At 42.2% G+C, this 16,141-nt stretch overlaps 1 protein-coding gene across 5 annotated transcripts in view; it reads left to right on the forward strand.

The window, feature by feature from the left end:
- Nucleotides 1-16,141, forward strand: part of ITPR2 (inositol 1,4,5-trisphosphate receptor type 2) — a 271,778-nt gene that overhangs the window by 18,972 nt on the left and 236,665 nt on the right. For 4 of the 5 annotated variants that reach the window (XM_082310914.1, XM_082310915.1, XM_082310916.1 and 1 more), the window contains exon 2: nucleotides 13,769-13,839. In XM_082310914.1, coding sequence (XP_082167040.1) covers nucleotides 13,769-13,839 — 71 coding nt within the window. Of the gene's footprint in view, nucleotides 1-13,768; nucleotides 13,840-14,810; nucleotides 14,883-16,141 lie in introns of those variants that run through there. The other variant, XM_082310917.1, reaches the window with a different exon arrangement.

The following is a 16,141-nucleotide window of genomic DNA, read 5'->3' on the forward strand; positions in this document are numbered from 1 at the left end:
GGCATGTGTTGGGCACCCATGGTCATCAAAAACTGCTTGCTGTAGCAGGGCAAGCTAAAAAACTCCTGGTGGTTCCTTGCAGGTTGCAGTCAGGGCTCTGCTCTGGGTGCCGGGGAGCTGACCCTGAGGTCCTCCCTCCGCAATGCCTCCTGCCAGCCAGCACTAAGCAGCTGCTTGGCCAGCTTTGTGACAGGTCCTCGTGGTGAATGGAGAAGGGGAAATGATTTTTTTTCCCATGTATACAATGAAAGGAAGCACTGTAATAAACCAAGTGAGGTAAAAAAGCTTTCCCGGCACATTACCTTCTAACACTTCTTCATCCTGTTTCTCTGCTCCAAGTCCCACTCAGCGGGACAACCCTGTGGGGAGGTACCGGGGAGGGTCACGTCCAGCGCCCGGCATCCCGACAGTCGGCTTCTGCCCCTGCCAGTCCCTGGGGACCGGGCTTCCTCGGGGAGAGCGGCCAGGGAGCCCTCGCTCGCCGCCGGGAAGGGGCTGCCAAGGTGATGCTGTAGGCTGTGGTGGCTGCAGTGGAGTGAAGCATGGTGGAGGGGCTTCACTTTCTCAGCTGGCGTAGAGGGGGGCTGTGTGAACGCCTGTCGAGGGGAGGAAGGGCACATTTCCCTTTGATTTGGGCAAAAGAAGGTCTCGTGTACCTTAGCACACTGGAGCTGGTGTAGCACTGTTTCATTGCTGACATAGCAAAACGAATAATAAAGTGTCCAGAAATTAAGTAAAAGAAAAGGGGGGTGGGTGGGAGGGTGGAGAGAGGAAATACTTGGAGATGTCTGCGGTGCTTCCTGTTTGTTTCTGAAAATTATGCGTCAGATCCCCCACAAACAAAAGAGAGGGGTTTGAAAAATCACGAGATTTTAAAAAAGTAATCACGTATGGTTTCATTCTCTTGTCTTCTGGTTTTTGAGCTTTCAGAGCTGGAGGATGTTTTTCGCGTTTCTCTGGGCAGTGGTGACAGCAAGGAACACGTGCTCTTTTCCTTTTCAATGAAAGTAGAGGGTTTTTCAATATATATTCATACAGCATCGGGAAGTAGACCAAGAGAAAAGACACCAAAAATCGAAAGATTTGGAATAGAATGTGTGATACCATCGCAGTTCTTCTAGAGTTGATTGCTTTGACTTGAAAAACTTTTGCAACAACAGTTAGTTGTAACCCTCAAGCTGGCTTGCCTTTGCTTTATGAGAGAGATACTTTGGCACAGAGGGAGAAGGTGCGTTGTGTGTGCCTGGATCATGTTTGAGAATAACAGTGCTTTCCGCTTACTGATCCAGAAGGAGGAACCATGCTTCTTTTTCCCAGGTAAAACATAGTCCGCATCTTTAAAACCTACGGATTTTATGGAATTGTAACATGAGTGTTAATAAGTGTGTGTACAGCAGTAATGCACTTAAAAGGAAAAATGAAGTCAACGCCATTCTTCCACTTACCGTATCACTGAAGTGCAGGCTTTTCTAGAAGGTGTGATTTCTTTGTTTCTCTGCCAGTTAATTCCCAGTAAGCGTACGTAAGTTCATAAAGGACTCCAGTTCTCCAAATAGAAAGCGATTATTTGCAGGCGTTTTTCCTCTGTTACTGTGTCAGGATAAACTGTATGAGGAGACCTGGAAGCATTTCCTTCAGCTGAAAAGAATGCTGCAGAACTGGAGAGCCTTAACGTAAAAGGCCAAACTCATTTCTTTATAACAGAGCTTGTTGTTAAGACACACCTTAGTAGGTGATATAATATTTGGATGACTGACAGCACAGCCTGAGAGTCAGCGCTCTTCGGTGTTCAGCAGAGTCATTGCTCTGATATTTATGTCGTGATACAAATCCCATCCTGTCCCAGCTCAGCATAATGTCGGTACTGAGAGCACGGGTGGAAGTGCTAGGTCAAGGATGAGACCATTTCCAAAAATTTTCTGCTATGTCTGTGTTAATAAACACGTGCTCACATGTTCTCTGGGGTGCTAAGAGTGTTTCGTGGTGTGATTTTGGCACTAATGCTGTCCCCAGACCCTGTGCAGGGACAGGGCTGGAGGATTCCTGGAAGCTCCTCCTGGAGCGCGCAGCCACCCTGGCTTGAACACTGAGGTCTGCTCAGGCAGACGTGGGGTTTTCCATGCCACTTGGCCTCAGGCCCTGGGAGCGTTCTTGGGGATGTTAAATTTGCTGTTGTGACTATACCCTTGCTGTGTTAAAACCAGAGGGGATGCCAACCTGCATTGTGGTCAATTTGAGAAAGGTCTGAAGCAGTTTTGAGGTTTGAACCTGCTTATTACGGCATTTTCCCATTTTAAAATGCCAGTTATGAAAGATTCACGTAAGTAGCACAGCAATGCGTTGGCTCTTTTTCCACCTTTACCTTCGTGCCCATAGACCTGCAGAGAAGCTACTATTTTGCCATTTTGCTTATGGCTGCCGTTTCTTGACTCTCCTGCTTCCCAACTCCTTCCCTCGTGGAAGGAGCGTTCCCAAGCATTTCCTCTTCAGGTTGCTGCTTAGCGCCGGTACGTGTAACTCTCTTAAGCGAGCGGGTACAGGTTGGGTGTAGGTGTGGCAAAAGGCTCCGAGAGCTGTTCCCAGCGACTGGGAAAGCAGCTCTGAGAGAATCTGGAACAGCTCCCAAAACGATCTCTCCCAGTAGGAAATTGGCTCTGCTCAGTTTAAAAACAAGTAAATAGAGTCACTGTAATTTTTCAGCTGTTTTTTGCTTGGAACATATTTTTTAACTTGCCGCGGAAGAAACAGAAAAGCAAAGAGAATATGTAAAAATACCTGGCCCAGCTGCAAAAATTTGTAAACATTTATCATTGAGAAATGCAAATAAAAAAATAAAATCTTTTGTTGAGAGAATTGGGACACGTGTTGATGTGAAGTGCTCTCTTATCCTTTAATAACCATTCCTAATTCTCATTACCATCACTGAGAGCTGGACACGTATCAAAGGGTGAGCAGACCTCGTTCAGTGAATTCCTGCAAACCAAGTCATTGTCCCTGGAGGCAGAAGTAAATGCTGAAACCAGCAGCAGGATTTTGGGAGCTGAATTTCGTGTTGGGTACAAGCTTGATGGTGGTTACGCTGTTAAACTGAGAGCTGTCTCCATTTATCTGAAAGCAAAACCAGGCAGCACTGTACTTCCAGAGCGCTGCCTCGGCAAGAAGGTGGTTGGGGATGGTTCATGTTCCTGGTGTAAAGCCCAGGTTTGGTCCCGGTGCCAGGATATAGCACGTTACGTGGAAGGGGGCTGCGGCTGGTGGGGGCCCAAGTTGTGTTGCATGGTTGTGGTGGCACAACAGTTTCGGTCAGCCTTGAAGGCAGGCTCTGGGGCAGCTAAGGGAAGGAACACTAAAGAAAGAATATAAAAAGCACTGGCTCAGATGCTTCGTTGCTGTAGAAAAGTGCTGTTTGACTAACTTCAGTGGAATTACACATGTTCACACTTGCTCAGGAGTTGTCACCATTTGAAGGCCTCTGAAATGAGGCGAGTCCTTTCTTCATTTGGTGTCCTGACATCTAATAAAGTTTGTAATATAGAGTACTTCAGTATCTGTGTTACCTAAAAAGGGGATTTTTTTTAACTTTAGCAAAAAGTTAGGCACATAAGAATTGCCATTGCTGTGTGAGATAAACACTGCAAAATGTGTAAAATGTCAGCATTTTGATTAAGAAATGTTTTCCATGCACATTTTTACATAGGGTGACATCAGTTGATCTGCTGGATTATTACTGTTTGTGTTACAAAATGGATGAAGAACTTGGTTTGATTTACAGGATCTGGATTCCAAGTTGTGTTTGCAGGATTGATAATTTGTGTGTATGTATTTGTGTATGTATGTGTTTGTATATATGTTATTGTCCAAGAAGTTGTTGAGTTTCGTTAGAGACCTTACAGTAGCAGTTGAAGCTAGTTTGTCTACTTAAACAACAACGTTTTTACATTATGCTATTTCAGCCAAATGTTAGTTTCCTAATTCTCTCCTTTTGCTTATGCTTCCTTTTTACAACAAGCGTTGCCATTTTGATGTGTAGGTGTGAATGCCTTCGTTACCATTTTCAGTGATGAAGTCACTTTTTTGATTACTGGACAGATATTGGTATTTCTCAACAGTATTTTTCCGGGTAAACCTTTCTCTCTGTTTTCATTAAATGGTGATAACAGTGGCAAATTCAGCCTTTATGATTCCTTTCATTAGCACACAGTACTTCAGAACAGTCCTTTAAAGTGGACATGCACAAATACGTGCAATGTAGCTATAAACAAAGCTGGGCAAAAAGCACAAATTCTTCTGGTGCAAGCTGAATGTAGAATTTCTTTTGATTGTGATTATTTTCTTTCTGCTGCTGGCTTTGCTTTGCTGTCTCTGGCTGAATAGGTAACCCTGCAATGAGTTCTGCGTGTCTACTTGACTTTGAGACCAGTGATGCTATTAATAGGACCTCTTTTCTGAAGTCACTATGTACCAGTCTGATAGGGACTGATTAGTGAACTACATGCCTAAAATTCACGTAAAGATGCAGGCTTGCATAGTTCCTGAAAATCCCATTTTTAGTTAGCAGTGGTCACAGTGTTAGTGTTTCTAATGTATGTTATGTCAATATACCTAGTAATTCTACTTCATCCGTGCTTTTTTACATTGGGAGAGCTGAGTGGCAGACCTGTTATGGGTAGTTGTAAGGTGTAAGCAAGCAGAGTTAAAGTTATGTGTTTAATCTTGATTTTCTGATTTACCTCTAAGTAAGCATCGTGTTTGTGTTGGGCCAAATCCTAGACTTGTTACACTATTTGAATTCAATATGTAGCTACTTGGAGTAAGGATTAAGTAGAAGAGCTGCAGAAGTTAGATTGTACTTCAACTTTGATGAAGGATGCCTTAGATGCTCCTAAAACAAAGGGAATATTGGGAGATTATCATGGATGTTTGTGGTATGTGGCCTCTGCCCTGAAGAACATGAATATAAAGCCTCAGTTGAATACTGTATGTGGGATAATACTTCAAATAGACTGTTGAACAGCTGATGAGCAGATGATGACATTTGTGGATTTTAATGTATGATGATATGCTCAAAGAGCTACAGTATTTTAATACATATGTTCACTTCTACAACATCACACTTTTTAGAGTCTTGTCTTGAAATGATAAAATTTCCGGTTGTAAAAAAATTGTAATAATTAATACAGCTTTCTTTACCATCTTCATTTTGTGTACAATTAACTGAAACGGTCCTTCACAACTGTCCTCCTCAGCAATAGTTGAGCGAGGTTAATTGAAACTGAGGGAAGGTTTTTCTCTTTTTGTTCCACCACACCTCAGTGGCTGGAATCTTTTGAGACAAACTGCATCAGCATAAAAATCCTCACCCTTGAACGTACACTGTGGGTCACGCTGGCTATCTTTCAAAAAAAAAAAAAAAAAGACTTTGCAGGCTTCAAGAGATGCATATTCTTTGTACCCGACATGTGGGCACATCAACATAACACTCTTTGGTTGTTGGAAACCTGGCAGTGAGTGCACACCTCCAAGAGTGCACTGTTACCAGTCTTGTTTTGCTGAGGGTGCGCAGAAGGAAGGTGGATGGGGACAGGAGGAATATCTCAACCAGGTCCACCTGGGTTTCTCATCTGCATCTCAGCCAGGCACAAGAAGAATTGCCAGGCGTTCAGGTTGAAGTAGGAGGGAAGCCTTGCAAAGCGCTAGTACCTCTGTCCTGAGATGGCTGGTGGTCTCACTTAACATGTTTTTCCAAAGCGTAGACATCTCAAAGTTATGCAAGTAGCAAATAGACAAGGGAGAGAGGAAGGCCATGTCCAGAGATGTTTTATCCTCCTATTTTGCTCATCTGACCTGGAGTAGGTTGTTACTGCCCTCAGGAGGTGCCTGTCTCTCAGTCTTGACTGAAAAAGGATCTCAGATGATGGATTTGAGCTAGACACCTTATGCTTACTTGGCTGAACCGAGGCCACCAGAATGCCGTGTCCTGCCCCATCTCCAGGTGAGATTGGTTTGGCAGTGGTGAGCTCACTGGTGGTGGTGGTCTCCCTCCATTTGAAGAGTCTCCCATATAACTATGCACTTGGTGCTGACACCGCTTCTTATTTAAACAGCACTTCACCCTCCCAGTACACTTCTGGGAAGGGAGGGTCATTGGGGTGAAATCTTGGCCTCAAAGACATGCGTGGAAATTTTGCCATTAAGTTCAAAGAGAGCCAGGATTTCACTCAAATAAGAAAACGTTAGTAATGGAAAAATTGCCCAGTCTCCCAGGTGATGCATGTTGTTAGTGGGTCTCTGTTCTGCAAGCCACTGCTGCTTTCAGAAAGCTTTCCTAACACTCATTTTATCCTTTCCATTTCTTAGCTTTAAAAGACTGTCTCAATACAAATTTCATCCAAAAGAGTATGTTTTCCTGTGCAAGATTTTCTTCTATCGAATGCCTTTAGGCTATCACAACATCCTTGTATGATAGAGTTTTATTTTTCATATTTAAAAAAAAAAAAGAAAGAAAGGAAGAAATCGGACATTTCCTTGGTTTTATGGGAATGTAATTTGTTTTTCAAAGGTACTGAGACGGACTGAAGCCAAAACAAGCCTGGGAGCAGAGCACCAGTATTTTGAAGTGTAGCAGGAGTTTGTGTGACTGGGGAATGAGCGGGGTGGGACGGGCTGGCACACCTCCTCCCATTGCCGGGTCCCAAGTCCCCTTTTGACAGTGGAAAATAGGTATGCTTGGCACCACTCAAAAGTGACTTAATGTATGTTGTATTGATGTGACGATCTTGAAATACTGTGCAAATGTTTCTTTGCTTGGCAAAAATTAGTATGCACAAGCTAAGTCCAGTACCATTTTCCCTGTGCAGAAATTACTTGCCTATTATACAGGCCAAAAAACCTGCAAAATTGAGACTAAAATCTAAGAAAGAGTCATGTTTTCTCCCCTCCACTGTAATCCCCAAATAACACTTTATTCTATTGTAATAATTTATTTTAACTCTATTCTTATCATTACTGTAATTGGCACAATGTTTTCAATGTAACTGTAACTATAAAATGAATAAACAAATTCTACTTGAACAGGTTTCTGAACCTTTTACAAGCTAAAAGCATGACTGGATATAATACAATACAGAATAAAAAAGTGACATTCAGGATTTATAGTTGGATTACTTAATTGAACAGCCAAAACTTCTGCTTTTTTTTTTTTTTTCCCCTCTCCAACATGCAAGCCTGCAGGTACAGTTACAAGACTATATGAATGCACTATCAGATAAGGAAAAAAAAACTTCAGGGCTGATTATTACTGCAACAGTTAGTGCAAGTGTGGAGCTGCCTACTTGCATGCTGTTGTTTTGTTTCCCAGTATATGCTTGGTGTCTTTCTGCCCTTCAGTCGCCATGGCTGTTGATAACACCATTCAAAGTGACCTGCGCAGTTATTTTTCAGCATGATGAGAATGGCTGAGTGTTCCTCATCTGTTTAGCTGAGATAAAATGCACCCACATTCTTGGTTTATGCTGAGAATGGTTTATGACAAAATTTGTCTGCTGTTTAAGACACTTTGAGAAGTCTGGAATATTTTAGATGCATGCAAGTTTGTTTTCCCAGAGTAGGGATATTCGTTTCATAGCTTCTTTCAACCTGTGTTAAGCTTTGCGTTTGTAGCAATTAAAATTTGTTCAGAAAGGAAAGTATAAAATTGCTAAAGTTTGAGTCAGACAGGAGTCAGACTTTCTAGTCTCTCTCTGTGCTGCTGCACCTCATTGGCATATAGTGCAGTTCTTGTTTAAATATTGTGTACTGTGATCCTCCCATTTATCAGAAGGGATTTTTAATGGGAATCTTCCTAAATGGTACAGAGGCTTAATAGCCCTACTGTAAGTGCAAGGAAGATCCTGTTTATTTTCTGTGCAAGCTGGGGTTAGTGTAGGAGACCCTGAAAGATCGCAGATGTGAAAAGGTGATGATGAAAAATTTGGCTTTGGAAAGGAAGGAGACAGGAAAAAGGGCAAATTTCATACAGTGGAGCTAAATCATAGAGCTGTAAATCATTTGAATCAGGACTGGTAGTCAAAAAGGAATATGAACTCACATTTTGGGAAGGGTGAGGTATGATGACTGTAGATTTTTGGCAGGAGACTGCTTGAAGCAAGCAAGAAGTGGGCTGACCTAGATGCCTGATAAGAGGCTCAGTGAAATGAAAAGTGGGTGGACTTGGAGAAGAACTGGGTGGACCTGATTGTTTTGGCACTTAGTTATTTGATATTTGATTTCCAGGGCAGCAAAATTTTAATAACCTATTGTTTGTTATTGGTTGGCTGCTTAGTGATAGGAGTAGCACCTCTCTTTTTGAGTGGTTACTGTGTGCTGGGATGTGTGGAACGCGGGAGAGGTTTATAGGTGAGAGCTGCAGTTAGGAGGGGAAGAAGTGTGTTGGGTGGAAGGTGCTCTGGAGGAGTGTTTCTGATAAGGAGGTTGTGTATGTGAAGGGACGTCTGAGGAGCAAAGGAAGGGAGGCTTTCAGGGCTGGTCCTTTGCTCACGACGGGGTGCTGAGGTTGTGTCTTTGGGATGCAACCTCAGCGTGATTTGTGAACTGATGTTGAACAAAGACACTGCTTGGCTCCACTGGCAATTAAAATGTCCAGCTCCTCTTGCTGATGTCTGTTGTCAACATTGCCCCTTCTTCATGCTGCTGTCAGGCCTTATGCTGCTCAGCAGATCAGCAAGATGATGATACCATTAAGAGAGTAAAAGCTGAGCAACTGAAAGAGTGTCTTAGATTGAAGACATTGCCTCTAGCTTAGTTTATTCAGCTTTTTGAGGAGTAAAAATACTCTACATATGTGTAAAAAGTACCAAGCTGAGTTCTGCTCATCCCCAAGTATTATAATATTTAGACATCAGTGGCTAGGTCCTGTATTTTTTAACAAGTTATGTGCGTGCGCGCGCACACACACGTATGTGTAGTTACATGTATGAGAGAATCTGTGTGTTTGTGTGTTTTGTCTTCTGTGTTTGTTTAGGTATTGTTTTGCTTAATAATATTGGCTATGAAAAGTGGAAGTCTGTTGGTAGGCAGAGACAAAATACATTTCAGGATCTTTTTTTTTTTAAGTTGAAGGCACAAAGCTAGGATAAATGAATATTATGTGGCTGCTTTCTTGGACAATCTAAAAAGCATCTTACATTATGAAAGAGCCCTAAAATTCATTAAATCCATCATCATTCCTTTTCTATTTTTTTCTTACATTGGTTTTTGTTCTTCTAGAATGCAGCTGTATCTCAGTAGTAAATTTAAAATAACTCATCATGGTGAACAGTTTTTCTAGGGTTATCGCTATACAACTATTCCTTGACCCTCGCGCTACATCTGCAAGTTCCTAGAAACCTTTGGTGTATTTACCTTCAGCCTGTGTTAGGTAATCAGAGGAGCTTATAGGACATGAAGACTCATCCAGCATATATAATTCCTGCCTGTAAACCCAGGTATCATTAGTCTTTTCTGCCAACATACCTGCCTTCTCAGTTACGCTGCTACTGCTTAGTCCTGTTCTTCCTATCGGTGCGTCCTTCCTCCTGTTTCCCCAAATACATAGTGAGTCCCCACTGGTTCTTCACAGACTCATTCTGTTTTTTCTTTTAGTGAAAGTCCCTACAAAGGCTGCTGCTCTACCTGGTAGAAAGATTCAGTGGGAATTACTGCCAGTTATTGTTTCCCTGCTTCTGCCCAGTGCCCAGGGAGTGGAGGGATATTAGAAGTTATACGGGAAATTTGAAGTTGTTTATATTACACAAGTTCTGAATACGAATGATGAATAGTATAGGGAGAAGTTGATCCTGTCCTTTTGTTGCTGAAACAACAAAAATGAGAGGCGCTATATTTGAAACTGCTTGTAAATACGTTTACACAGGTGCTACCTTATACATGGAATTCAGTGTTGCAAGATATTACTAAATTGAATGCTTATACCCATGTTTGGCTTTGCATGTGGTGGGAAAGGACAGATTTAACCCCACCAAATGATGGGGGAAAATGAAGGGAGAGGAAGATAGGTGCAGGACTCTGTACAGGTTCGTGCTTTGACCACTTCACATGATATGATGCACTATCCTGGCTAATGCTAAGAGAGAGTTGAAAGCTGCCTTTACTTTTTTCCCCTGCCTCTGCTGAGAAGCACACCTTAACTCCTAGGCATTGCTTTAGATAGTTTCAGTTCTTGTTTAATGTGGCTTTTTTTTTTTTTTTTTTTTTTTTTTTGAGGTCTTAATGGCTTAAATACCTGCTAGTCTGTGAGGATGGCTGCATGCGGCGGCATGGTGAGGAACTGCCCTTGCTTCCCCTGCAGTGAGTGGAAAAACTTTCACTGGCTTCAGTGGGAGAATGACGGGGCACCTAAGACAAGCAATCCCACAAACATTGTGACTTTCAGACCCTAATTCTGCAATTACTGAATACAAAGGAGTATGCGTAAAGTCCAGGGCCGTAATTATTATTTTGACTTTTCTGATGATTTATCTTAGGCCCCAGTGAACTACTGTACAACTTAATTACTACAGCAGTGCAACAATTACTTGGAGGCATTGTGCATAAACCAGATATTTATTGTGTTCAGGGAAGAACTTGCACAAATAAAAATCATATCGTACACGTGCAGGGAACTCCTTCGTCATTTATATGCCGCCAACATACAAAAAACTGAAATGTGGTCATGTTGTATCTGCCAGGTACTGAATGACAAGGGAGGGCACAAAGCAGTATTGTCTGCAGCCCAGCTGAAGAATTAAACCCTTTGAAGTTTGCCAGAGCTTCTTTGATGATACAGTGGCTTGAATATTGGCATAATAATTTAGATCAGTATTTAAATAGCTAGCAAATTTGATTGTATAGTAAATTCTGTCTTTATCAGAGAAGTCTTGTCTGGTGCACTTTGGCCTCCTATGCAAACCAGCAAGCGAGTAATCTTAAAACATGCTGTGCCGTGGTCTGACAGAAGCTGCAGGTGCCCAGGACCTTTTGTAGTCAGGCCTGTTGTTCGGTTTCACACATCTCAAATGGATTGTTTGCAGGTTACAAAGGTCATGAATTACTGGTTGTTTAACGCAACCACCTAGCAGGCTTCGGTTACAAACCAACAGCTGCCTTTTGGCTCGGTATAAAAAGTGGGATTTGAATATTTTGAATTGTGTATCAGAGGAAGTGGTCTGCGTTTGAAGAGCCTCTTCTGTTCCAGTCTACAGAGCAGGCTGAAGTCTTGCCTCACGTGCGACGTGCAACTCGGCTCTCCCTACGGTGCTGTAACAAGCACCTCCGCAGTAAACAAGGAGCTGCTGAGCTCTTAGAAGGACATACTGCTGGAATACAGGATGAATGTTATTATATGGAAATTTTGGGGATTAAATTGTTGGAAGACTGCTGTATAGACAAAGCGATGCTTTATCCAGACTTTTGTCCTGTGTTGTAAGATACTTTGTAAGAAACAAAGGTGTCGGAAGCTGAGGCACTGAGCGAGGGCTCAGGACATGATGTTTGTGGTCTGTCACACCGCTGTCCCGCCGCATGTCAGTTAATCTTTCTGTGCTGTCATTTCGTGTCTGTAGGATGGGAGCAGCAGCAGTTCCTTTCTCCTTTGTCTTGTCTGGTGTCTTTGGTTCCTGATGACTGCAGAACGCATTTATGGTCCTTACTGTTGTGCCTTTAAAGGCGCTGCCTAAACGACAGTGATTGATATTAATTGTTTAATGTCTATTTTCTGAGCCTTGGAAGTCTAATGTGTTTGAACACTGCAGCTAACTGGCTCAGAGAGTGTGCAGGATCTTGTTTTTCTCAGCACCAACACCTTGTTTTCTATATGGCTTTTCTTACAGTGATGTGGCGCCGTGATGAAAGTTTTGCATTTCATCCACGGTTATAGTTGTCACAAGGGTGCGCAAGTTGTCACCGAGGAACACAAACTTCCAACGTACTGTCCTCCATTCTGACAGTGCTTAAGGGTCAAACCTTATGGGTTCATTCAGAAAGTCTTTGAGGGATTTTGTTGATGGGGGAGTACTACTTGGCGTTTTAATCCTTTGGCAAAGCTTCTGTTAAGGTAGTCCTTTCCAGCCCTGTTTCTTCCGTGACTCCTGGTTTTAGGTGCTGTTTATAGGAAGCTTTGACCCGTCATAGACGGAGGGCATCTTACAGGACTGACTTTTCCTAAGTCCTGCTTTCCAAACCTCACTTTGTTCTTGTTAAGCCTGGCCTAACCTGGACTGTGAAAAACACAACTCCATGAGGCCATGCCAGGTCCCCTGCCTGCTCCTGGAACTGTTACTTCAATTCTCCTTCCTCACTGACACCTCGCATTTGCATCCAAGTATGTTGTGAGATCCAAGCTGCTGACTTCCAAAATTCTTTATTGTTTTTGCTTCTGTTCCTGGGAGCTGCAACCACAGTGGGCAGCTTGTCAGCAGTCAGCTCGCTAGAGGCAGAAAACTCCTGGGCATGCTGGGGGATCAGTCTTGCTGCGCTCCTGGCTAGATGCAAAGCCTTCACCAACTTGAACGAAAACTGAATACGCCTGTTGTGTAATTTGCCTAAACCCAAATTGTGCTTTTTCTGGCAATTTCCCACAGAAAATGCTGCTCAGACTGTTGTGAAGTGGCAGGGCAGTAGTGTGTCCTTAAACATGATTTTCCTGAATAATTGTTTGAAACAGGCAGATTATTTACAGGATGCTTCCTGAAAGGAAGCTGAATTTATGTTTAGGAAGTTCTGTGATAAGATTAATGAGTTATATTTTTGAATTGTATTGTTTATTTAACTTCTAAAATATTGTGAGAAATATATTTGATTTATTATTTAGATTTTCTGCTGTGGATCAAATAAATGCTTATTCATTTTAGCAAGGGGAAATGTGGTCCTGTGAGTTTTGATCGGAGCTGAATCTTAATTCCACATGCCTCCTCAGAGGAAAAAGATTGGAAATGGTGAAGAAGAATAGCAGAATGTTTAAAGACTGAAATCCAAGGTGCTTTATCAGATTCCAGATTCAAATTCTAGATAAAACAGTGTTATGGAACAGCAGGTTACTGGAGAAACCCCCCGGCGTGTCCTGATCCTGTAAGCAGGTCCACATAAACTCTTGTACCCACATGAAGGCTGCTTACTGTGCATCCCCTTAAAAGTCCTCAGTGGGGATGCAGGAATCTGCAAGCATGGGACAGCTTGCAAGTGTATGGCCAACCTAACCCGCAGTGCTTTAAATGTCCTTTCTCGTATCAGATACAAGTGTGCCTTCCCAACATTTTTCTCTGAGGTCTTTTTTCCAGGGCTCATTTAAGTGCCTCAGAGTCTCTCTGTTGATTTTGATGAATTTTGGATTATGCCCTAGGGTAATAGCTGTGAAAATCTGACAGCTGCAGAAGAACAAACTGTTTCTGATTTAGGGTTAGTGGGCTCTAAATGAAAGAAAACAAGAATTTTACATGTAACATCAATGTACACAGTGTAACAAAAGGGACTTTAACCAGATTTAAATGAAGTGGGACCTGAAACGTAGGCCATAATTTAGTGCAATAGAAGAAATCCTCTTTCTTGAAGGCAAATGTAGAGTTTTCTTTTCTTGGTTATGCTTAGTAACTGAATAATAGAGTTTCTAAGGTATTTTTTGGATTAAATTGGAGAAATGTGTAAGCTTCTGTATCTATGGTGTGACAGGGATGTCTCTGCATTTATGTACACTGATGTCAAATGCATATTTTAGTAAGTGTAATAACTTTTGCTTTTCTAGGTTAGTGGATGACCGGTGTGTGGTTCAGCCGGAGGCAGGTGACCTTGCTAATCCTCCAAAGAAGTTCAGAGGTCAGTAACGGGGGATAATTTTTTTTTAATGACCGATTGATGCGTGTGCTAACTCTTTGGGCGCTTTGCCTTACCAGACATGTAACTTCCCAGGTGCCTTCATGGTTTGTGAACACATTGTCGGAGTTTCAAAGTGGAATGTGAATGACAGATTTGGAGAACTAAATAGCAAATCAGCAAAGGCGTGAGGGGTAGGTGGAGGAAGGGACTCATTTTCTTGTAGTCCAAGAGTTGGTTGCTCTGTTCTGTACACTGAACACCGATCCCCTGCTGTGTGACCAACTCCTTGCTCCAGCCCTGCTCTTACTGTAAATGGGAAGCAAGCTCATGAGGTTCGAAACTACTTGAGCTGCTGGTTTGTTTATTTTTTTTTTTTAAAAGATAAAACATTTTAAGGACTACCCCCAAATATTTTGTCAGCTTTTTGTTTTGCTTTTGCTTAAAACCCTGCATAATTTTTCTCAACTTTCTTAGACATGACCTTGTAGATTTAGATAATTCTTCTGTTTTGCTTATTGGACAAAATAACAACGCACTGACAACATGCAGTTTCTACTTCTTGAATGCTAAAAACTACTCCTGTGGTATCAGAAGTTCTGTGTGTTTATATGCGAGGAAGGAAATAAAACCTCTCGGTCTTGTCTGTACTTGATTTAAACCATTGGCTCTAGCTGTGCCAAAGTAGAGCCTTACTAGCCTGATCCAGACCTCTCTTGGCTTAAATGGGCTTGGATTCACACCTGTTACAAGATAAAGACAGTTATGGCTTGCCTGGTTTAGAGCAAGGGAAACACGTTTCATGCCTCTCAAGGGGTTGCACTGACATTCTTAACCTTATTATTTTATTTCCAGTGTTTATTATACTGTAGTATGTATATGCTATTATTGCAAAAAAGTTGTGTTTAAAACATTGAGAGACTGAAGTTCTGCTTTCCCAGAGTATTCAAGGTTTTTTTCTATTATATATTCAGGAAACATCAGCAGTTGGTTCCAGTTCCAGCTGTGAGCATTCAGCACATCGGCAGATCTTGGAAATTGAGAAAGTGAGGAAGTATACTTAGAAACTACTAGCAATAAATTTCAGTCACTCGTGTGATGTCATGGAATAACTTTAGAGCAGAGATAGGGATAACATCTAGTTCTCCAGTGTGGCTTTCAGGCTACCTAACTGTGATTTCATCCTCTCGCTGCCTGCAAATACATGTTTAATTCACAGCTTCCAGGTTGCACAGAATTTCAGGTGGGGATTCTTTGGACAGTATTTCTGTCACTTACCACCCTGAGGTGTTCCCGAAGTATAGAATCGTAGAATCGTTTACATTGGAAAAGACCTTTAAGATCATCCAGTAGAACATATCCAGGTTTCTAGATGAGACAGGGGTCACTGGAAAAGATTTACATGTGGTAGTATAATTGCAGAATACATTCAAATGCCTACAATCAAGGAGCTGAACAGAGGTTAAAAAGACAACCTTAATTTTTCGTTGTCTAACGTTTGAGGGCTTGATTTTATAACTTCAGTACAGTAGAGTTCTTTTATCGCAGTTGTGTGATGTTCTTTCCTAACTTGAAAAGGCAAAGAAAGAAGTTGATAGTGTTCTGTATTGAGTTCCTCCTCCCCAACCCCCAAAAAAAAGTTATTTCAACAGCATCAAGAAGGTCAGGGCACTTTGATCCAGGGTACAAGGTTGCTGAACTCTAAGCGCTAATGGCTTGCCATGAGTGGTGGCAGTAGCACATGTGTACGTAGATTAGATGTCAAAAGGGGATGAGGCACAGACAGGACGTACAGCTGTTTGCTGCTGCTGGGGGAACGCAAGGACTGTACTCCTGGGTTACATCCCAGCTTCTGCAGGGGAATGTTTTCTTAGTTGTAGACAGTTTTGGCTCTGTTCCCTATTGTGACCTGTTTGTTGCTTGCATAACGCATCCCTTTATCTTTAGTTGCCTCTGCTCCCTCTTCCCTGCAGCATCTAACCTTTCCTTTCCTCTGACTCAGATCCTTCACTTCTTGGGGATCCCCTCTTCTCCCTTTTCTTCCCTGCCCCAAAGCTTGTTACTAGCTACTTTCCTCCTCTTCCTCACTGCTGCCTCTTAGCTCCCTTTGGCTCCAGCAGCCTGTCTTCCTGTCACTCCTTACCTCTTTCTGGTTAGGGTGCAGCCATATCTGACTTAATTTTGAAGTGGCTTGCTTAGCTATTGCTAGCATTGTGGTAGCATGCAAATTTGGATGAACTGCAACATCTGTAGGAGAAGCTAAAGTAGTGAAAAAGTGAGCTTTGTCACCTTAATTGATGCAACC

The sequence above is a fragment of the Platalea leucorodia genome, assembly GCF_965183815.1.
Source record: "Platalea leucorodia genome assembly, chromosome: 4".
NCBI classification, from domain to species: domain Eukaryota; kingdom Metazoa; phylum Chordata; class Aves; order Pelecaniformes; family Threskiornithidae; genus Platalea; species Platalea leucorodia.